This window comes from Mytilus edulis, chromosome 9, assembly GCF_963676685.1.
Source record: "Mytilus edulis chromosome 9, xbMytEdul2.2, whole genome shotgun sequence".
In the NCBI taxonomy this organism is placed as follows: Eukaryota; Metazoa; Mollusca; class Bivalvia; order Mytilida; family Mytilidae; genus Mytilus; species Mytilus edulis.
This window is the reverse complement of record NC_092352.1, coordinates 58,572,713-58,598,152: the sequence shown is the minus strand read 5'-3', so window position 1 is coordinate 58,598,152 and position 25,440 is coordinate 58,572,713. Positions and strand designations below refer to the sequence as shown.

The 25,440-nt window shown below is 32.0% G+C and overlaps 1 protein-coding gene across 2 annotated transcripts in view; it reads left to right on the top strand.

Annotated features, from left to right (window-relative positions):
• Positions 1–25,440, top strand: part of LOC139488649 (uncharacterized) — a 103,490-nt gene that overhangs the window by 11,960 nt on the left and 66,090 nt on the right. Inside the window, exon 2 of one of the 2 annotated variants that reach the window (XR_011656057.1) lies at positions 2,146–5,738. Coding sequence is in view for 1 of the 2 variants with exons in the window: in XM_071274441.1 (XP_071130542.1) it covers positions 2,230–3,717 (1,488 nt within the window). In the remaining variant the exon portion in view is untranslated. Of the gene's footprint in view, positions 1–2,145; positions 5,899–25,440 lie in introns of those variants that run through there. The other variant, XM_071274441.1, reaches the window with a different exon arrangement.

Sequence of the window (25,440 nt, the reverse complement as noted above, 5' to 3'; positions counted from 1 at the left end):
ATCTAAAAAAAAAAGATGGTTACATGACAGTTTGTTAATTTTATAATTCAAAAATTACGTAAAAATTAAATATTGATGCCATAATTAGTTTTCATCGCTAGCTACATTCTTGCATGTATGCTTGGGTTGACATTTACTACCACGTGGTATCATGGCTTTTTTTGTTTGCATTTGCGCGTTTTGGTAGTGCACGATCCTTTTCAGTAACACCTTTTGTTTGCCAGTGAAAAGCTAGACTTTTTGCAGCTGCGTACAGTGATACCGAGGTCTTTTGCCATTCTGATCTCTACGGTGTTTTTAAGAAGCTCTTACTAGATCTCAAATCTCGCAAAATGACTGCAATACACCATATTCACAAGACATTTAAAATAAACTATCATGTTACTTTCCAGTAACTTCTTGTTACAGTAACAGTTCATTAAGAGATTTTTAGAATTTAATTATTTAAGTCGAAATATTGCCATTCACCCGTAACAAATCGGCAATGGACATCGGTAATGACCATCGGTATAAAATGTGTTGTTTTATAGTTTTGTCAAGTAAGTAAAATAAACTTTGTGAAACTTCTATTTTTAATTAAGCAAATCTTTTTATCATTATATATTAATTAAATTACCTATGATAGCGTCTTTTTAATTAACGGTCATACCATATGAAGAGTTTAGAACTATTAGAAGTAAGCTGTAACAGAATGTTAATTACCCCGACCATACGCGTATGGTCGGACCATATGAGTATATACCCAAATGGTCGGACCATATGAGTATATATCCATATGGTCATGACCATACGCATATGGTCCAAATACTCATATGGTCCGGAACAGTTATATTATTAAAGTCATATACTATACAAAAAAGTGTTTGAGCACAAAACCTGTTAAAAAAAGGTTAGAATTAACCTTTAAATGTTATTGGTTTTTTTTTAAATAGCCTAAAAAACTATATATTTGACATAGAAATAGTTGTGATATTAGTATCAATACATAATACTACTTTATTTTGGCCATTCACATTAGAAAATACTAAGTTACCCCTCAACTGTGTTGGATCTGAGTTTTTGTGTCTATTTTGGACCAATTTTTCCCTATACTTATATCAGCTGTTAGCATAATTTATTTCGGCTAATATCTTAGAATATTTTGTGAACCAGTGAACCAAGTCCAAACTTCGCACATTGTGATCATAGGTTGCGGCCAAGGGTTTTCCAATGGCTTTATGGTTTAAAGTAGAGGCTCTAAAGAGCTTTTGTCCCTTAGCTATATATTTAACAATGACCACTTTTTAGTAAAAATATACATAAAACACTATAATTGACTATAGGTTGCATTTCTGTAAATATTGACAATGAAATTTCCCATAGGAACTCCTTTTACATGAAGTTTTGAAAAAAATCCTATCCTAGAATTGAAAGTTCATATGCACCACAATTTTTTTCCAAGGTCAAAATATAGGGCTGTGCGGCATATTTTCAACGTTTATATGCCCTGAACTTCTCAGAGTTTAAACTAACACTAAGTTTCTTAACTACCTCTACCTCGAATGAAAGGTTACCACAGTTTTCAATGTAAACAATATGCACATGTATATTTACTGGTAACATTCCCAAGTTATGTCTCTGTGAGATGGAACACAGAGAGCATAACTGGGAACCAGTATGTAAACAAAATTAATTTTCTATGAATATTCAAGATCTCCCCAAAAGAGGCGTGTTTTGAGAAACAGCTGTATTTACAAAGTGCAACCTAAAGAGTTAACTGACTATTACAGTCATGCAAACATCTTTGTCATGTATGTAGATTTTATTCTGCAGATATCTTTTCCTTATGAAAAATATTTCTTTCTACATATTTAAGTTTTCAAGATAATAAAAGACATCAAATGCATGAAAATGTTAAAAACTATCATTTATGGGCAATAACTCAAATAAAGAGTCTACTGGTGATTTCGGCTATTATGACATTGTCTTACTAATCATTTGTTATTGGAAGTTTATATATATACAGTTTTCAAGGTAATGGGGGAAAATGGGGAAAACCATCATTAAAAGGCAAAACCTTCATAAAGAAATTGACAACTGATGTAAGGTATACTGACTTATTTACAGATTTTGTCTTGCTAATGAAGTTTCTCTCTTCTATTACAGTTTTTAAGATATCAGAACAAAACAGAATCATCATGTGATATCAATATCAGAAGTGATTATTAACTTTCCAACCGAGGGATCAAAATGGAGTGTGACAAACATAATCAACCGCTCCACTTGTACTGTCCCAGTCATTTAATGCCTTGCTGTGATGTATGTATTTTCACTAGTCATTCAAAATGTACTGGAATAACAAGTTTAACCAGCGTAGTGGAGAAAACCAAAATTGAAAAATCTAAAGTGACTGTAGAGATGGACATAAATCATTTCTTATCTATTTTTGACCAATTAGTGACCAGTAAATCAAAAAACATTAAAACAGGAGAAAATCATTACATAGGCGTAAAGAATTCAATTAATGAGATTAGAAAGGAAATGAACAAACATTTGGACCACCTAGAGGAGAAGTTATGTCAAGAAACTGATATCATTTGGAATCAAGAAAGATCAAAAGCAACTGATTTCATCTCAGAAATTGAAGGGAAAAGGGAAAACTTGAAGGAGATGAAAGAACATTTACAAACAGTAACAACAAATACTTCAAAACTGAAATCCTTTCTACGTGTACATAAGATCGAACAACAAGTACATCAATGTCAACGTTATATTGAAGATCTAGAAGATGATGAGAGGACCAAAGAAGTTGACATCAAAATGAAGCGAAATGGTGAGATGGAAAACATACTAAGCAAATTAGTTTCATTGGAATCTTTAGGCGAAGTAATAGTTGATAAGACAGAAATAAACTTGAATAGAGAAACAAGTTTGAGGAGGAAAGCACAAGTAAAATCACAAGAACAATCCAACATAAACAACATGACAATGAATATTGAGACAAAGATAAAGATCAACATAGGGAAGTATAAAAGGGACATGATTTGTCTGATTGATGGAAGAGTTATAGTAGTGGAATGGGATGGTAAAATTAACCTACTTAGTTCTGATGGCAAACTTCAGAAACAGTTACCTATACCTGGTGATGCCTACAGTGTTACACAGATCAATGAGGACACTATTGCCATAACTTATCTTAGTGAGAAAGCCATTAAGATCTTCAATATGGATAATGAAACAGTTACCAAAGTTATCAAATTAGGAAAAGCATGCTTTGGTTTATCATTTTCAAACAATTCTCTGGCTGTAGGTTTGATTAATTATGAAATCCGTATTATAGACTTGGAAGGAAATACACTGAGGTCAATACAAGTTCAGAGTGAATCATACCTGAATCATCTTGTTTACTGTGATAAAAGAGTATTCTATAGTGACTATCGTGGTAAAGCAGTATACTGTGTTGATGAATCAGGTAAACAGATCTGGGAGTATAAACAGGATTTAACACAACCACATGGACTTTGTATAGATACTTATGGTAACATTATTGTAATAGACTATAAGTCTCATAGAATAATAGTAATATCAAAAGATGGCCAAGACAGTAAAGTACTGATAAGTAAGGAGGATGGACTGGAGTATCCAAAGTTTATCTGTTTTAAACATAATGAGTCTACAGGTTTTATTTGTGATGACATCTGCACATACTTGACAAAATTTAATTTGTCATCTGAATAACATATTTACTGAGATATCACATGAATATTGTTTTCTATGTAAGTAACACATCTAAAAACAGTGGTCATATTTAATATTGTGAAGTAGAAATTTGATAGTTATCATGTAGACATGTGGAAAGATATTTGTTTTTGTTGTGTTGTTGGGTTACTGTCTAATTGATATCAGCATCACATATCCTTATACTCCTTAGCAGTGTTACTGTCTAATATTAAAATGTCAACATCAAATATCCTTATACTCCTAAGCAGTGATACTTGGTGTGAAGTTTACTTGGTGTGAAGTTTGAATGAGTATTAGGTAATGTCTGTAGATACTTGTTTTTATTGTGTTGTTGGGTTACTGTCTAATTTTAAAATGTCAACCTCAAATATCCTTATACTCCTAAGCAGTGATACTTGGTTTGAAGTTTGAAAGAGTATTAGGTAATGTGTGTCGATTCTTGTTTTTATTGTGTTGTTTGGTTACTGTCTAATTGATATCAGCATCACATATCCTTATACTCCTTAGCAGTGCTACTTGGTGTGAAGTTTGAATGAGTATTAGGTAATGTGTGTAGATACTTGTTTATATTGTGTTGTTGGGTTACTGTCTAATTGATATCAGCATCACATATCCTTATACTCCTTAGCAGTGATACTTGGTGTGAAGTTTGAATGAGTATTAGGTAATATGTGTAGATACTTGTTTTTATTGTGTTGTTGGGTTACTGTCTAATTGATATCAGCATCACATATCCTTATACTCCTAAGCAGTGATACTTGGTTTGAAGTTTGAATGAGTATTAGGTAATGTGTGTAGATACTTGTTTTTATTGTGTTGCTGGGTTACTGTCTAATATTAAAATGTCAACATCAAATATCCTTATATTCCTAAGTGGTGATATTTGGTGTGGAAATTGCATGTGAGAGGAAATATAGGCAAGTGTGAAGACGTATGTTTTTGTTTTGGAGTTGGGTTTCTGTCAAATTAATGTTGACATTAAATATCCTTATGTTCCTTATAAATATTATTTGGTGTGAAGTTAAAATTAGAGAAGTAATGCAGACATGTGTGTAGATGTGTGTTTTTTTAGTTGCTGGATTAATCTCTAATCACTGTCTGCATAACATCTCCTTATATTCCATAGTTGTGGTATTTGATGTAAAGTTTTAATGTCAGTGTAAACGAAGACATGTCTGTAGAAAGCTGTAGATGTATGTTTTTTGTTGTGTTGATGGGCTTCTGTCTAACTAATGTAAACATCAAATATCTTGGTATTCGTTAGTTGAATTATTTAGTGTTTGAATATCAGATAAAATGTAGACAAGTGTGTAAATGTATTTTTGGTGTGTTGCTGGGCTACTGTCCTAAGTTGTGATATTTGGTGTGAAGTATAAATGTGAAAGGAAATAAGTGTGAAGATTTATGCTTTTATTTTACAGTTGGGTTACTATTTTATTAATGTCAACACCAATATCCTTCTATTCCTTTGATATGGTATATGGTGTTAAGTTTAAATGCGATAGGAAAAATATGCAAGTGTGAAGATGTATGTTTTTATTCAACAGTTGGATTACTGTCTTATTAATGTTAACAACTAATATCCCTGTATTCTTTTGTTATGGTATTTGGTGTGAAGTTTAAATGTGAGAGAAAATATAGGCAAGTGTGAAGATCTTTGTTTTTAATTAACAGTTGGGTTACTGTCTTATGAATGTCAACAATACATATCCTTGTATTCCTTTGTTATGGTATTTGGTGTGAAGTTTGAATGTGAGAGGAAATATAAGCAAGTGTGAAGCTGTATGTTTTTGTTCTGTTCATGGGTTAATGATGTGTTTAATGTCAACAACACATATTCTTATATTCCTTTGTAATGGTATAAAATGTGTGAAATTTAAATGTGATAGGAAATATACACAAGTATGAAGATGTATGTTTTTGTTGTGTTGTGGATTATGGTCTAATTTAAAATGTCAACATCAAATATCCTTATATTCCTAAGAGCTGATATTTGGTGTGAAGTTTGAATATGAGAGGTAAAGAAGACAAATGTGTTGATGGTTGTTGTTTTTTTTTTTTGTGTGGTTAAGTTACTGTCTATTCAGTTATTTCAATATTTAATGTCCTTATATTACTTAGTGGTTATATTTGGTATGAAGTTTGAATGTGAGAGATACTGTTGATATGTGTGTAAAGGCTTGTTTTGGTTGCTGATCATTTTGCTGTTTGCAGTTTTTCCAAGTTTTGGCAAAAACAAAACATAATTGGTTATTTTTTTTTATTTATTTACAAAAATAATTTTGATCATTTCATTGAAATTGGGTTTCTTTATTGCCATTTTGCACTTGTTTTTTATTCATAGTCCCTTTCATGTAATTAAACTGCCTTTCCAGTATAGTTTGATAATCTTGAGGGCCATCACAATAACTAAATTAATGCTTTGGGGAAATATTGGCTTATGATCGCTAATCACCTTTCACACCTGCCATTGATCACAGGTTCAGAACAAATATCACAAAGATACTGTCTGATTAATGTCAACAATACATATCCTTATATGCCTTTGTTATGGTGGCTAGTGTGAAATTTGAATGTGAGAGGAAATATTGGGAAGTGTGAAGATGCATGTTTGTATTTAGCTGTTGGGTTATGGTCTAATTAAAGTCAACATCAAATATCCTTATATTCCTAGAGCTGATATTTGATGTGAGGTTACTGTCTTTTTAGTATTTTCAACATCACAAAGTTATATTACTTAATGGTTATATTGTGTATGAAGTTTGAATGTGAGAGGAAATGTTGAAATGTGGGTATATGCTTGTTTTGGTTGCTGATCATTTTGGTGTTTGCAGTTTTTGAAAGTTTGGAGAAAAAAAAATCCCATAATTGGTTAATTTTTTTAATTTATTTACAGATATAACTTTGATCATTTCATTGAGATTTGGGTTTCTGTATCGCCATTTTGCATTTGATTTGATATTCCCTTTCATGTAATTAAACTGCCTTTCCAGTATAGTTTGATAATCCTGAGGACCCTCTCAATAACTATATATATTAATGCCTGGGGGAATATTGGCTAATTTTCATCAATCACTTATCACCAGTGTTTAATTCACACCTGCCATTGATCACAAGTTCAGAACCTGTGTACAAGCTTTAGTAACCATGTAACCTCAAGTTTCCAAAATATTCTATAGAAAACCCAAATAAAAAAAATAATGGCGCTTTAAAATACCCAAGATATATGTTTATGACCCAGAAATGTTTTACTGCAATAAAATGTAGGTTTAAATACCTACAAATGTCAAATTCAAGGGAAATTTATTTTTCGACCTATATTCATATGCAACCATATGTGACATACCATGATTTGGTGGTATTACAACTAAAAAGTCATAAAATTAAAAGCCTGTGATTTTTTTTATCAATAAATCCTGGAAATGAATCTTGAATAACTCGTAATTATGAATTTTCCCAATACTTCAAGTTTTATTTTTTTCTTCAAAATTGAAAGAAACATTAGCAATGACAATGTCGAAGAAATTGAAACTAGAGGCTCCAAGGAGCCTGTGTCCCTCATTCGGCCAGAAGAGCTTAAAAGGGCACAAACCTTTAAGACATTGTGTACATAAAATTCTGTATCCAACTGACCCAATATTTTTGAAAATTTTGTCCATCTCGTTCTGTTGAAATATTTTTTGCCATCAAGTTAAGGAATGGCAAATGACAGACGACATTGAGTGATGAGAATAGCTTGAAATTAAAATTACTTATACCTCTCCAGTCTCTGAACTTAAGTTGTTCATCTTCCCAGAAGTCTTCTTCAGAAAACAAGGCCTTTCTTGGGAAAATCTTTTTTGGATAAAAATCTTGTAGCATCTTGGCTGCATAGAGAATAGTCAACTGAAAATATAATAACTTAAAATAACACCATGTATGACTTTATCAATATAAATAAGTTGCCCTGTATAAAAAATATATTCATTGATAAAAATTTGATATTTAAATGATTTTAAAAGATTCTTACAAATCTATGCAAAACAATGCTACAGTAATCAAAGGGAGACAATTTATGTTTCCTTCCTTTTTTAACTATTTGGTGAATCACATTTGTCTCCCCTTAAATAAGCAAATATGGAAATTTGACTTCACAAAGAACCAAATAATGGTTTGTGTCATTTCTTAGTCAAGTTTTTTTTTAGACAATATGTGTTGTCTATGGTTGTACATCTATTATTTGGAGAGTTGAGAGTTGGTGTTATTTGTATATTCAATATTTTTGGTGATTTATTTTTTATTGTATTAAATAAATTTAATCATTGATAATTGTATTTTTTTTAAACATTACTGGTTTGTAATCTCAGCATACAAACTAGATTACAAACATTTGTATGGGATTTAAAAACCAACCCCATTCATATATTGTTGTTTGGGAAAATCAATACAATATAAAACAGAAGAGGTGGTATCATTGCCAATGAGACAACTCTCCACAAGAGACCAAATGACACAGATATAAACAACTATAGGTCACTGTGTGGCCTTTAACAATGAGCAAAGTCCATACCACATAGTCAGCTATAAAAGTTCATATACTTTATAGGAAAATTTAACACCATTGATATATTTGACATTACAAAAATTTGATCCAAACCAGCAGCATATATATATATATATCCCTTTATATATGTAGAGTCTCACTCTCATGTTAAATTCCAACATACAGTAAATTATGACAGGCAAACCTAGTTATTTCTATTATTTTCACTAAGCTCAGGGGAGTCTTAGCATGCAGCATCACAGTTGCTAACTATGCAACCTAATGAATAATCTTGTACATTTTCTAGTATTAACTCTTTGAAAAGTGTCACCTAACACAACAAAGGCTCAGGAGATACTTAGCATACAGCATTACAGTTTCTAAGTATGCAACCTAATGAATACTCTTGTACATTTTCTAGTATTAACTCTTTGAAAAGTGTCACCTAACACAACAAAGGCTCAGGAGATACTTAGCATACAGCATCACAGTTGCTAAGTATGCAACCTAATGAATAATCTTGTACATTTTCTAGTATTAATTCTTTGAAAAGTGTCACCTAACACAACAAAGGCTCAGGAGATACTTAGCATACAGCATCACAGTTGCTAAGTATGCAACCTAATGAATCAGCTTGTATATGTACTAGCATATATTCTTTGAAAAGCATCACCTAACACAACTCATGTAAAGTGGAAAAGATTGGAGATTTCAGAGGCAGATTTAGAGGGAGGCAAGGGGACCCGTGCATACATATATATCTCATAAAACTTCAAAACATTAGGCTTTACAGTTCAGGAAAGAGGAAACTTGAAAATTCACCAATCAGAACAAAGAAATGTGTCATGTGGTCAGGTTTTTCGTGGAACCAACTGAGGGATTATATAAAAACCTTAATGTGTTTACAAAAATTATCCAAACAATTTCTCAGTAATTTGGAAGAGAAAATTAAAATGTGACAGCTAACATAAGGAAAACAGACAGACTGCAAGTAATGACATAAGCTCTAAATGGACGGCCAGATATATACAAGCAGAAAAGACATTTAACAAAGATTTCTTTTTGTCTCCTTTTGGTCTTAAACTCTTCAATCATTTTGATTCATACACATCTTCGGCTTCCAAATATTGTCTCTGAACTTTCATGATGTAGGTAAATCCAGAAAAGCTCTCACTCTGGAGAAATTTATAAACTGTTGGGGTTATTTTTTATTCTTTTAACATTCATTTTACCTTAAGCTGTCTTTCCTGAAGTTTAATCTTCCTCTGAGTCATAGGATTAATTTCTGTGTTCAATTTCTTCTCTCGGCTATAAAAAGAAAATGAAATGACAAATATAGCAATAAATACTTAAATGTTGGATTTTTATTGAGGAAGTAAAATTTAAAGAAATAGCAAAACTTGTTAACTGTCAATTTAAAATGTTTTTGTTTCATTAATTTTTTTTTATTTTAGAAAAATCAATTCTGAAATTGAATTTGTCATTGAAACCGTTTGACACTTGTCTGTAAATAGAATGAATGCTATAAAACACACATACCGTATCCAATGTGTACATTTACGTTCTTTTTTTTTTTTGTGTACAGTACTTTGCATTACAGCATCTTCATATAAGTATTTCAATTTTATACATAAATGACATCAATAAGTTTAACATAAACAAGAATGTGTCCATAGTACATGGATGCCCCATTCGCACTATAATTTTCTATGTTCAGTGAACCCTGAAAGTGGGTTAAACATTTGGCATTGAAATTAGAAAGATCATATCATAGGGCACATGTGTACTAAGTTTCAAATTGGTTGGACTTCAACTTCATCAAAAACTACCTTGCACTATCATTTTCTATGTTCAGTGAACTGTGAAATTGGGGTCAAAACTATAATTTGGCATTATAACTTTAACCTGAAGCGGGACAGACAGACGAACGGACGGATGAAGGAACGGACAGATGAACGAACGAACGGACGGACGAATGAACGGACGCGCAAACCAGAAAACATAATGCCCCTCTACTATTGTAGGTGGTGTATAAAAATGTTCAACGCATACCAATTTTGAATAGGATTTAGTAAAACTTACTTTATAAAGTTTTTGAAATATTTACATTTACAGTTGTTCTTACAAATATATAAGATAAAGATAAAATCCAGACTAGGAACTTAATAATGACCTCATTATATTTATAGTTCGTTCTTATGCTACACTGTTACACCACTGTCCCAGGTTAAGGGGATGGTTGGGATCCCACTAACATGTTGAACCTGACGCATTCTGTATGTATGTGTCTGTCCCAAGTCAGGAGCCTGTTATTCAGTGGTTGTGATATGTTGCTGTATTACATATTTGTTTATAATTTATTTTTTGTAGATTAATTGGGCTGTTAGTTTTCTATTTTCAATTGTTTTTTTATTTGTCATTTTGGGGCTTTTTATAAATAGCTTTGTAGTATGGGCTTTGCTCATTGTTGAAGGCCATACTCTGGACTACAGTTGTTATTTTATGTGTCATTTGGTATCTTGAGAAGAGTAATCATTATTGTCTCATTGTGAATCATACCACATCTTCATATTTTAAACTGATCTTACAGACTTCTGAATGTATACATACTTTTGAACCTAAACAGCTAAATCTTTTTGATAGTTGCTGGTTTCTACATACAACTTGCTGTAACATCCAGCTGTATCTATCTGGGCTGAGAAAGGCTTGAAGCACTTTATAATGAAGGAACTGAAATAAATAAACAATTGTTGTTAATATCAAAATATTATAACTAAATTGTCTCCCTTTCAACAATTAAAAATATCTTTATGATAGTTGCTGGTTTCTACGTATACCTTGCTGTAAACTCCAACTGTATCTATCTGGGCTGAGAAAGGCTTGAAGCACTTTATAATAAAGGAACTGAAATAAATAAACAACTGTTGTTAATTATCAAAATATTTGTCTCCCTTTCTACAATTAAAAAATTAACCTTTTATACCTCATGGGTTATTTCTAATTTGTGGGTTTTTAGCAGAGTGAGGAGAAAAAGGTAGGGTTACAAGAGATTTACTTAATAAAAGAGTCATGATTCATATATTCCAAAGGATTGCTAACTGGAAAAGTACTAATTATAAGCTGACTGGTATAAGCTTTGCTCATTGACATTGTTGAAGGCCGTACTGCGACCTATAGTTGGTAATTTGGGGCCATTTTGATCTCTTGTGGGGAGTTTTCTTATTCACAATCATACCACATCTTTATATTCTATATGATGCAAATTCTGAATGGAAATCAAACAAACATTGTGCAACTTTAATATTTAGTGTGTAGGTTTAATTGAATGTCTCTTTGCAGACATTTCTATGGTAAAATATGATCATGGAAAATACAGTTATCTATGGGACTTTTTATATAAACTGTAGAATAATATTATCTAGTATCAGGAAAAGTAACTAAATTCAGACTCCACATTGCATACTATTTCTGATTTGATTAATGTTTTGTGTACAATAAAAATGCTTGTAAATACATTTCATATCCTAGTTTATCAGGTGCAATATTTACTCCCAACACAGATCATAAACACATTGGCAATGTAAAAAAATAGTTAAAAGTACATCATATATCCACAAAAATAGAAGTAGATGTGGGGTATACCTCAATGAGACAGCAACCAAACAATAAAGATGTTGAATGTCTGTTTGATGTCCAGTATTAATTAAGTTTAATAAAATTGAGAATGGAAATGGGGAATATGTCAAAGAAAAAAACAACCCGACCACAGAGCAGAAAACAGCCAAAGGCCACCAATCAGTATTAAATGCAGCGAGAAAATCCTGCACCTGAAGCATGCTTCAGCTGACCACTAAATAAAAATGTGTACTAGTTCAGTGAAAATGAACATCATAATAAACTCCAAAACATATAAATGAACTAAAATTAAAAATCTTACAAGATTAACAAAGGCCAGAGGCTCCTGCCTTAGACAGACCAAAAAAATAGGGTGGGGTTAAACATAAATTGTGAGATCTCAACCTCAACCTAATATGCTAGTTCACTGTGTTATAGTCCACAGGGAGATATGTGACAACCTTTTGTACTATATATAAAGTTAGCTGCAAGCAGGGTATCACAAGATCATGAGAAGGCCATGCAAACCATTATAGACATCAAGAAATCTTCAACAATGGAACAGAAACCATGAAATCCCATTAAGCCTAGAGAAATTGTGAAGACAGAGACAATCAAAGATCTACCATCATCACAAAATTCCCTAAATGACAAAAACATTAAGATACAACTACTGACAATGTTTCTGGGTTGGGACAGGCACATAAAACTATTTGTTTCAATTCATATTCTTTTAACTTTTAATTACTTTAAAATTCAGAAATTACTGCATCAATTAATTATTGCAACTTTGATTTCGGTATATTTTGAACAAAAATGTGAGATTAATTTTAGTTATTTCAGGAAAATCTTCATACAGATATATGTACTAGGTATCAGAATGTGAGTTCTTATCATTTTGATACTCAAAAGTATAAGTAAAACCCTGCCATGAATTTCTGAATTTACAGTATTAAATTCTAAAAATATAATTTTCTTTAATTTAACAAGATCCAGCAAAGAGTATGTAACTGTGGATTCATTTTTTTTTCGTGGGTATCAATTTTCGTGAATTGAGGAAAACTTACATGTTCATGGATATTCAATTTCGTGGTTTTGCTGAAGTATGCATACAAGCCTATGGAAAATTTGGTATTGGTTGAACACTGAATTTTGTTGTTCACCTGTTGCCACAAAATCCACGAAAATTGACATCCAACGAATAATAATGAATCCACAGTAAATCAAATGTACTTTTACATACATATTCTTGTAAAGTCATGTTGAAAGATGAAAGTAAAAATCCCTCACAATGCCTTCATGTTTTATGTCATTCAACATCAAAAGGAAATGCTATATTCTGTCATTTGACATAACAATATAGATAAAACATAAGATATACATATACACGGCCGACACTCGGCTAACCGAGAGATTGGTCGGTTAATCTATATTGAGTATGCGGCTATATGGGCGATTGGTCTGTTAATCGGGTTGGTTATACGTCTGTTAAGAGTAAAACGCTTAATTTAATGTTAAACTCTATTAAATATACAGATTTTTGGCCTGTTATAAGAACCAAATCAAAATAAGAAAAGTGTCTGACAAAATGATATTTATCATAGAACATTTTGCACTTGTAAAAACATTTCTTAGTCTGCGCAGTTTTCAGTAAAACTAAAAGGCGTCGCGCAAGTATGTAGTATTTATACTTATAAGCATAGCATTTTTTTAATAAAAGGCGAAACAAACAAATTTAGATATCATTTAAAGGACAAAAAATAGTACTGTGGTTCTAAAAAATAAATTGACATAAGTAAATATTTCATAATTGTAAAATAACGTGAATAATACCACGTTTTAGTGAAAATTATGGGAATAAAGTCTGTTAATGGGTTGGACAATTGAAAATGTGTCAGTTAAGAGTTATTTAGCCACGACAATAATGTTGTTACCTTTATATTTTTCCCTTGAAAAATTTAAGAATGAGATGTTCCTGAGTAAACAAAAATGACAATACGGTGCCACAGTATCCTAGAAAGAGCATTTTTATTTTGACTTTCTTTGCATTTTATTGAAAGGTGTGTAACTTCAATATAGCGTGATATGGATTGGTCTCTGGAATATGCATGAATTTTTTATTGACGTTTTCAATCAGCCTTAATTTTTGTGTCTGTTCGAAGTAGCACGTTCTCAATTCCGACCGAAAGTGTCTTTCTAATACAACACAGGGTACATATAACGTGTTCTCGTTCATATATGAACATGATATTTGTCACTGGACGTTAAACCCTAATTCGTCAGCATCATCCAATTGCTTCTTTTCTTCTATTACTTAATCATAAAATTATGTTGTTTACAAATCACTCTAAAGAAGTAAACGGAAGGAGCGAATGCAGCTATATTTGGTTATTTTAAGTTTCAATTCATTTTATTCCGTTTAGTTCCTTTCTACATAAGTGCAGAGGAGAACTACAGTTGTCTATGGTGGCCGGTGAAGTCCATTTTGTGTTTTCGCGATTTCGCATTTCTTATGCTATAGGGCGAAAACGCGAAATCGCGAAAAGGTAAAATCGCGAAGTCGAAAACGCGAAAACGCGAAGTCGAAAACGAGAAATTGGTTTCGCGTTTTCGCGTTTTCGACTTCACAATTTCGCGTTTTCGCCATATAAAATATGAAACGCTATTTAAAGCGCTAAAACGCAAAATGGCATTAACCTGCCTCCATAGTCGTCCGTGTGTAAACTTCTAAAATTTGTCACCAATATAAGTACATCGCAATCCGTTACTGTTTCAACAACCATCGGTGTTTCATGTGTGTATTCTTAAACATGTATTATTTTTCTCTCGTTTTTAGCAATGTATCACTCTCTACTCTCCTTATATATTATTCTATATTCTGCGTTTCCATACAGATTCTCGTGTATACCATGAGGGTCCGGATTGGGGGTATTGTTTATTTCTGTATTATTTAAATTGTTATGTCATTTTTTTCTACATTTTTTTTTATCTTACTCATTATTCTTTCTTTAAATTTCATATTTTGTCATCCCAATATATTTTATTTACTGATATTTAGTTACATTATGACGTTTATCTCTGATTTATATACTGGTTACCAATGAAGTTGACAAATTTGTGTCATTCATGACAATTAAACAGAATCAACATGATATATGCGATCATTCTTGGATGAAATTAATATTACTTTAGTATTACACTTTTTGAAACCATTTTTATCAATTTTCAATTTTCATGTGTTGTTTCCGTATATGTAATGTTTCGTTGCTCATGTGTTGTTTTCGTATATTTCAGCCGCTTGTCTTGAGCCTACTCATTTGATCCGATAACACCCCATATAGCAATAAAATTATACTTTTATTGCCATTCATAACTCTTAACAGACCGATTAACAGACCGGGTTTTATACATCCGACCCATTAACAGACCAGGTTTTAAATAAAGATTGATTTATGTCACCAAAATACAGATTTTCGTGTAGATTTTTCACACAATGATATCAATATGGTTAAGAAAAATAATGCCTTTCTTTTTTCGATGTTCAAAATATTGAATGCAAGTAAATTTAACCAATGTGTAATTTTGTGTACATTTTATGTGTGTAAAATGTGTATAAATTTATTGATGAGTAACCCGCCTTTTCATTTTATAGATCGTACATCGAAGCTAGAAAAATAATAATTACACCACTGAATTCAGTACATTGAATTGTTTTGTTAGACATGAATACTTTTTATGATGAATATATATTTAGAAAGTTATACAATGAAACATGCTGAACTTTCAATGATTTTCTCGATAACACCTGATTAACAGACTTTAGCCAACCCGATTAACAGACCAACCGCCGATATAGCCGCATACTCAATATAGATTAACCGACCAATCTCTCGGTTAGCCGAGTGTCGGCCGTGATATATATGTATACATACTTTCTTATGATTACAACACTGACATACTCAAAAGAGAGAATAAAGAGGAGATGGTCTCAAAAGATTTAGGGGTTGTTGCAAGGGGCTACTGAGAAAAGGGTCATGAGGAAATTGTCCTCATCAATATCAAGAAAATTTCTGAGTCAACCATCTGAACAATTTGTGAAATGTGGTGATTAACAAAAGTATACGAAAATTGAAGATAGTTTTAGGAAGCTCCAGTTTCCTTTGCATATGTGATTCAAAATTTCCTTTTTATTTAAAACAGAAGGTATCAAGGTGTTTTAGAAAATTTTGAATATGCACTAATAAAAAAATATCTTTATTTAAATAGAACAATTTAATCCAGAAATATTGATGGTAAATATATACATTTCTGTTATTGAAAAACATATGCTACAATGTAAAATCTTCAATTCAATTTATCCCCTACTATCTGGGGAAAAATGTATAATCCCCTTATAACTAAATATCAACTTCATTCAAGAACCTAATTCCTACTCATATGTGTTAATGTCCCAAATTAAACCCCTCCCTAGTGGCCAAATAGCCCTGAGAAAAATATCTTTTAGATATGTATTTTTTTAAGAGGATCAGTGGAAAGTACAGATAAAATCACTAACACACTTGTATCACTTCTGTTCTACAAAATTACTTAATCTTATCAGGAAAAATATTCTCTCTGATGTTTTTTCTGATACTGGAAAAATACTAAATCTTATTTTCATTTGAGTAAGAGATTTTTGTGTAAAAATCTTCAATAAAATGCACAAAGAATATGGAGAAATAATTAGCATTTTCATTAGGCCATAAAACAAAAACAGAAATATGTACATCAGTTTTATGAGCATAAGTCATATTTCTGTTATCATTTGTATTCCCCTTTTGTTGAGGCTCTTCATGAAGACCACATTTCTTTTTAGTTTATTAAACAGGTTCTAAATGGTGAACCTACACCTGGAGTGAAGATCCTGTGGTAGGATAAAATGCAAGTGAATACCTAAAGGTTCACAGTTGTCCAGCAAACCATGCAATGTCATATTTTGTACCTCATTGTTCTTATAATTCCATATAAGTACTTGTCCTGATGACACTTTGCTTGTTGGGTGAAACATGTAGATCATAATAAACAATTATTTTGGGGTTAATTTACAGATGCTGTTGTCTTCATTGAACAAGTTTAAGTGTAGTTATGGTATAAATCAGAGAAAATCGAACCTCCCGCCCCCCCCCCCCCCCCCCAGAAAAAAACCCAACCCCCAACTAAATTAAGGTGATCACAAATAGAATAACTTTTTAAAAGATCATGCCAAAAACCAAAATTCTGAATGAATGCAACCTGTTTTTGTTACATTACATTGTAAGAAATATCATGAGGGTTTCGAACAATCATACATAATGTCATCTGAAGAAAAACATATTTCAATGAAACTAAGGGAAATAACTGTATAACAATTATAATATGTCAAAACCATCCATACTTGGGATTGACAGACAATCCAAGGGACATTTGCATTACTACATCCCTCATCTCAGAGGCTATGTTTTTAATACCAACAGAAGAGACTTGCATATTTCTGTATCAGATGCATCATTAATCTATACATTGCACATTTTGTTTTCAATAAAACTCTTAGTAAACTATATGAAGTTAAGATAGAAATTAAGGTGGTACCTAACACTACAGGGAGATAACTCTGTAAAATCCGCTAAACGTTTTAACTACATGGTGTTTTAAAGGTAATATTAAGCTTCTCAGTGATCAAAATTGTTGTTTGTCAAAGTGCTATATAACCAGTGTAATTTTACTGACAAAACGGTTGGTTCAAAATTTTTGAAATTTTTATATACTTGTGAAAGGGTCAAAGTAAATACTTTGTCAAAATTTTATAAAAATTAAACGAGTCAAATTAATTTTAGTGAAAGTGTTGGCTACCAGCTTAATTATCATAGTTATTCTTGGATAGTGCATCCAATCAAAATTTCAAACTAATTAAACTAAGAAAGGACTTTCCATACTGATATTTAGTAAAGATTAAGTCCCTGAACTAAGTTAAAGGTGTTGGTGTATCAAAGGACAAGGTTCACTTATGGCACTAAAATATCAACTTTATCATAAAACTTCAAAAAGGTCACAATTTTGTTGGTAAATGGGTCTATTTCAGAAGCCTTAATGCCAAATGAATCAGTTATTTTCATTAAAGTACATTATAAACTCCAAAAAAATTATAGCCCATTTTGTAAATTTTTGCTGCCACCAACAATCCAAAATCTTTTGTAAACAAAAGATTCCAATGCAGTGGTGGATCCAGAAATAAATGATTGCTAATGAGACAATTCAAATTCAGTGGTGGATCTAGAACTTTTCACAAGGGGGTTGGGCACACTAACTGAATTAAGGGGCCTGCGACAGTCATGCTTCATGCTTTAACCCGCAATCCCCCATGCAATTTTGATACAGTATTCATTAATATAAACATTATTTGGATCGTGGATGGCAGCCAAGGTTAATTATGCCAACGTCAATTGAAATTATGGTAAAAATTAAAACTAGAGGCTCTTTGTGTTGTAAAATATAAATGGAGCTAAATGTTGAAAAAATTGCTAAGTTAATTTTCTAAGAAACGTAGAAAAAGAAAAGATGAATAAATTTAAATGGACAATGGTAAAAAAACAACTTTTCTTTTGTTGACCAGATCATACATCTGGTTTTTATATATAATGTCTTAATTTCTAATAATATACATCAATGATAAACACATTGCGCAATCCACAAAGCACTAAGTCTCTCCATATAAAATGCATTAAATTGATCATAAAAACATGTTGAATGGTACGAAAACATATTTCAGTTAATGTCTAAATGTCTATAGAGGACCAGGAAAAAACTTTTAATTTACCATTTAGAGCAACTTCCCGGAAAACTCAGTCCCTTTATTGGGAATATCTCTCATATACAAGCTAAAGAATAATTGAGTTTAATGCTGTTTACCCACGGGAAAACCACACAGAAAATTAAATTCCAGCATTCCTACAGTTCAGACAGAATTTAATTAAGTTTAAAGCAGAAAGGAGTATTATTGAACAAATATGTATACATCATTCCATTTAAAAGGATTGGACTGAGCTTAGTTGTAAATTATGGAATAAGTTTTAATACTGTCATACGATCATGGTTCTTCCATGTGACCAGTCTTTATCATCTAAATGCATGTGTATTAGTATATATCAGACTGACTCCAGTCTGTATCATCTAAATGCATGTGTACTAGTATATATCAGACTGACTCCAGTCTATATCATCTAAATGCATGTGTATTATAATACATAAAACTGACTCCAGTCTGTATCATCTAAATGCGTATGTACTAGTATACATCAAACTGACTCCAGTCTGTATCATTTAAATGCATGTGTACTAGTATACATCAGACTGACTCCAGTCTATATCTTCTAAATGCAGGTGTGTTAGTATATCAGACTGGTTTGAAGTCTCATAGCCCACCTACACATTCTGAAAACCAGCATAAGCATTCTACCACAAAGCCTTATACAATTGCAGGACATAATTTGGTGTCTAGAATGGCAAGTTACAAAATATAACCTCTCATTCAACTTGTGATGTCATCAACCTCTCTTGAAGGGAAATAATAGATGTCTAGCTGTAAGAAGATTCCACAAGCTATATAGTCATATTGAGTTGATTTTAACTTTTTGACCATGAAAATCAATACAAGTTCAATTTAAGTATGTACCAAGTTGTCAAGATTTTACCTTAAACCTTGACATCAGAGAGATATTTTTCACCTTGAAAAATAATTGGGTCTATCCTCTTTTCATACAATTTTAATGTAAGTCTATATCAAGTTATCAAGATTTGACCTTAACCCTTGTCATCAGAGATATATTTGACCTTGATAAACAATTGGTGAAACCCTCTGTTCATACAAATTTGTCTAAGCAGTGCAGTCTGCAATTTTTTAACACTGTTTTTATCCAGAGTCATAGGACCTTGACCTTTTACATCTGACATGGATAATAAAAGTACCACAGAACTCTCTTTAATTTGATTTATATAAATCAAGTCTTATTAACTTGCTCAACCAGTTAAGTCTGTACCACACTGACAATATTTGGAGCAATATCCTGGACCTCAGCTGCACCCTGCTCACTAAATCTTGAAATGTATTATGTATACCAAGTTTGATTGGGTTCCATAATTTTTTTTAAATGCAATGCATTAACAAGGTTTGTCCTAGATTTCTTCAATTACACATGAACAATCCACTGACTAACCCCCTTTTTTTCACACACACACACACTCCAAAGACAAACAGTGCCAATAGTATCACCTTTCGGCAATATGTTCAATAAGGTCAACAAAACTAAATTAACATTGTACTTGGGTGTGGTTTTGAAATTTGTGTCAGATGTTCAGAATCCTTGGCCTTTTCCCATACGATGCACAGTAAAATGTTTGCCCCATAACACCTATTTATCTTTTCATATTAGACTAATTACTTCATAAAAGGTATTACATCAAAATTTAAGCAGGTTCTTGATTTCTTTTATTTTGATTTGAGACCAAAATAGAAATATAAGGTAAAAGTCAGAGTCAGTCTTTTTAAAAATCAATCAAATAACACCATGGTACATGAGAATGTTAACCTCTTATCATAAGTCAATATGACCTACTTTAAGGTGAAGCTGTCAGATTCTCCTGTATTGCATTCTAACACCATGTTACATGAGAATGTTGACCTTTTATCATAAGTAAATGTGACCTACTTCAAGGAGAAGCTGTAATTCTCCTGTATTGTATGCTAACACCATGTTATATAAGATTGTTAATAAATCTTGTATCATAAGTAAATGTGACCTACTTCAAGGAGAAGCTGTCGTTCTCCTGTATTGTATGCTAACACCATGTTATATAAGATTGTTAATAAATCTTGTATCATAAGTCAATGTGACCTACTTCAAGGAAAAGCTGCCATTCTTCTGTATTGTATGCTTACACCATGTTATATAAGATTGTTAATAAATCTTGTATCATAAGTCAATGTGACCTACTTTAATGAGAAGCTGTCAGATTCTCCTGTATTGTATGCTAACAATATGTTACATAAGAATGTCAATGAATCCTTTATCATAAGTCAACATGACCTACTTTATTATACTACATTACATGAGTAATCAGTTAACCTGTTATTTTAAGTCAATGTGACCTACTTTAAGGAGAGACTATTAAACTCCTCTGTATTTTAACACTACGGTATGTTACATGAGATTGTCAATATTTTTTTTATTGGTTAAGGTCATGTTTTTCTCTGGCTGTTTATGACGTCTTTACACTAAATCCATTAGATGTTGGATGTGTACGGATTCATTGTTTAGTCTTAGATGCATGATTTTTTTTATTAGTTGTTAGTGGCTTTGAACTAGCTGTCAGATAACTACGAGTACTCTCAGATCTGTTCATTGTGTCTTTTTGTGTCGGGATGTATAAGTACCCGGCCACGTACGTCCACTTGTATTTTTGTCCATCTGATGAGTTAAGCCTTTTTCAACTGATTTTTATAGTTCGTTCTTATGTTGTACTGTTATACCACTGTCCCAGGTTAGGGGAGGGTTGGGATCCCGCTAACATGTTTAACCCCGCCACATTATTTATATATGTGCCTGTCCCAAGTCAGGAGCCTGTAATTCAGTGGTTGTCGTTTGTTAATGTGTCACATATTTGTTTTTCGTTCATTTTTTTTACATAAATAAGGCTGTTAGTTTTCTCGTTTGAATTGTTTTACATTGTCTTATTGGGGCCTTTTATAGCTGACTATGCGGTATGGGCTTTGCTTATTGTTGAAGGCCGTACGGTGACCTATAGTTGTTAATGTCTGTTTCATTTTGGTCTTTTGTGGATAGTAGTCTCATTGGCAATCATACCACATCTTCTTTTTTATATAATGTGATATTAGTTTCTATAAGTAGAAGCTGTCAGACTCTTTGTCAGTCTGTAATATTATATTCTATAACTGGATTACCTGAAAATGTCAATAAACATTTTTTATAGTCAATAAAGCTATTCAACTGTTTCAGGTCTTTATTTTTTGTACATAAATCAGGCTGTTAGTTTTCTTCTTTGAATTGTTTTAAATTGTCATTTTGGGGTCTTTTATAGCTGACTATGTGGTATAGGCAATGGTCATTGTTGAATGCCGTATAGTGACTTATAGTTGTTAATTTCTGTGTCATTTGGTCTCTTGTGGAGAGTTGTCTCATTAGCAATTATACCACATCTTCTTTTTTATAATTATACATCCTTGGATTTCAAGTATTTGGTTGTCAGAGTTCCTGATGATAGTAAATCCAGAAAAGCACTACCGACTCATAAAATGTATGAAGTGTTTTCAGAGGCAAATTAACAGGAGTGCCTAGGGTGCCCTCTCCTTTTTGTTGAAAAAAAATTGGTTGCTTATACATGTATAGGGAATCACTGAATCATGATTTGATCAGGTCCCTCTTAGGCAGTCAGTGTGCCACCCTTATGAAAATTTATGGATCTGCCACTTGGTTTTTACCAACTTTACTATGAAGCTAGCTGTCTGACTCTTCTACGAGGACGTAAAGGGGGGTATCTGCACGGAAGAACGCGAATTAAAATTGCCATTTCACGATGATCAAAAAATTAAAAATGTCTTGCATGCTGATCTTTTTACCGATTTCACGAAACACAGTGAATAACAAACCTTTTTCACGGCTGCACGTGAAATAAAAATGGCAAAACATATTGCATGAAAATAACCCTTTACCACTCTCTTCTACATTGCTTTGCTACACTATGTTAAATGATGTAAGATTCTTAAGTACAAGTGAAACTAAGAAAGCTTAACAAAGGTTTAACTGTATATGTAATACATGGTGCCTTCTCCAACTTCATTCTGTTTATCATGATGTCGAGGGACCTCCTGTCTTTCTCAACAAAGTTTCATATTATTAAAAATCTTGTTACACCCATGTAATAAGAGTATTTGATGAACTAAAAACCCTTTAAATGATAACAAACTTGTTAAAATTCACCAAGAAAACATTTATTCTCTTGTTAGTAAGATAAATCTATAAGCCGAAAATTAAAAAAAATATTTAATCAAGAAAAAAACTTTAATGTTCTCCGTTTCTGATCATGAAAAATCACAGTCGATAAAATTTCAGAAATGTTCCCTTAGTAATAAATGTTACTTAGTCAATCTAAACATGCATCATTGTATAGGGGCCAGCTGAAGTCCGCCTCCGGAGAGAATTATCTTGCTGTGTTCAATTAGTAGCTGGTTTTAGTTCTATGTTCCGCTTATTATCTCTTTGATACACTCATGACTCTCCTCGTTTCTTTTCTCACTTTTATAATTCCAAAACTCTTTCTAACTACTGAATTATGAAAACGATGTCAACATGATTTGACGTTTGTATGACAGGCAAACATTTTAATAAGACACATACCAAAAAATTGATTTTAGCCTATTGCCATTGGTAAAGTAATTCCCACGTAATATTTAAAGCACTTTTGGTAACTTGCAACATATAATATTGTACAACAGAGTGTATAGAGCTTATAAGTCACAAATATTAGGTTTCCGTTGCTAGCAATGAACTCCTCTAGTATACATTCTTAATACTTAATTTGTATGGTCTATCTATATATAGATAGGTCCTTTGTTGTCCTTCCATTCATTGAAAATTGCAATGACAAAACTATTGTATGAAGTTATTTATTATTGAAATTCAAATAAATCTGTATATTCGTACAAACAATATGTTGGATCAGGGAAACCTAAGTCATTATACAAATGTCATGGTTCAATTGGGAAAGTTGAAAAATTAAGTTTGTAGTAAAACCTCATGACTTCATAGTTATTGCCATGATAAGAGTTCTATAAATAATTTACTATTCACATCAACTGGTCTTTGGTGTATTGTTGTTTCATTGGCTATCAAACCTAATCTCTTTATTTTCTTTATGTGATATTTTTGTATTTGTATAAAATATGTACCTCAAAGATTGAGATAAAACTTTTTTCAGTAATGTGCAAAATGCAACTGTATCTCATAATAGGGTTGTCTGCTTCTTGTAGTGTTATTGTAATGTACCTGACACTCTGATTTTCTAGTGTAATTAATGGGAATATAAATTTGATAAACAAACAAGAGGATCTCAAGAGCCTGAATCGCTCACCTGGCAAACAATGCCTTATTAACTAAATTAATAAATTAATGTTTGTTGTAAATTAAACAGAGTAACAAAGGCCATGTACTATCCTGGAAATACCTTTTAAAGCCTCCTAGGAACCTCTGGAAAGAAATCGGCATGAGTTCGCCCTACACTTGATTAAGATACAGTCTAGGTCAATCTGATGATTCACAATACAATTGCTATTAACAGTTTATCTGTATCTATAATAATATTAAAGATAATAACCAAACACTGCAAAATTTCTTTAAAATCATCAATTCAGGGGCATTATACCTGAAAAACCAGTTACCCAATTCGGCTGAAAATTTCAGGACAGGTAGACCTTGACCTAATAAATACTTTAACTTCTGTCTTATTTGCTCTAAATGCTGGAGTTTTTGAGATATAAGCCAAAAACTGCATTTTACCCTGTGTTCTATTTTTAGCCATGACGGCCATGTTTTTTGACGAAATAGAAAATAAAACACAAACTTTATTTTATACACCCTACTGATCATTCAGTTGAAGTTTGGTTGAATTTGGTTGAGTAGTTTTAGAGGAGAAGATTTTTTAAAGTTAGCAAATATGATGAACAAATTGTGAAAAATTGTCATTAAAGGACAATAACCCCTTAAGGGGTCAATTGACAATTTTGGTCATATTAACTTATTTATAGATCTTACTTTGCTGATCATTTTTGCTGTTTACAGTTTATCTTTATCTATAATGACCAAAAACTGCAAAATTCCTTAAAATTACCAATTAAGTGCTAGCAACCCAACAATGGGTTGTTTGATTCATCTGAAAATTTCAGGGCTGATAGATCTTGACCTAATGAACATTTTTATCCATGTCCGATTTGCTCTAAATGCTTTCGTTTTTGAGATATAAGCCAAAAACTGCATTTGACCCCTATGTTCTATTTTTAGCAATGGCGACCATGTTTGTTGATAGACCAAAACTTCGGATACAATTTATAAACTAGATACCCTAAGGAACATTCAGTTAAAGTTTGGAAGTATTTGGCCAAGTAGTTTCAGGGAAGAAGGTTCTTGAAATAGTTTACGACGACAGACGACGACGGACGCCAAGTGATGGCATAAGCTCACTTTGGCCTTTCGGGCCACGTGAGCTAAAAACCAAAACGAAATTGTTTAAATATCTTTTACAATTGTGTGTGTTCTCTTTTATTTCTGTAACTCTAAGCTAGATTCTATGATTTTCTTTTTTCCATAGTTATACTTCACAGCATATACAACAACAAAGTACACATGAAAAATAATTTATTGCAGATTATATGCATTAAAATAGTTAGTACAAACAATGTATTGCACAAAATGTAAGAAAAAATTAACAAATAAATCAATAACCTAAGTATTTGCATAAAACAAACAATATTTAAATCATAATCAAGAAGAAAAGTGCAA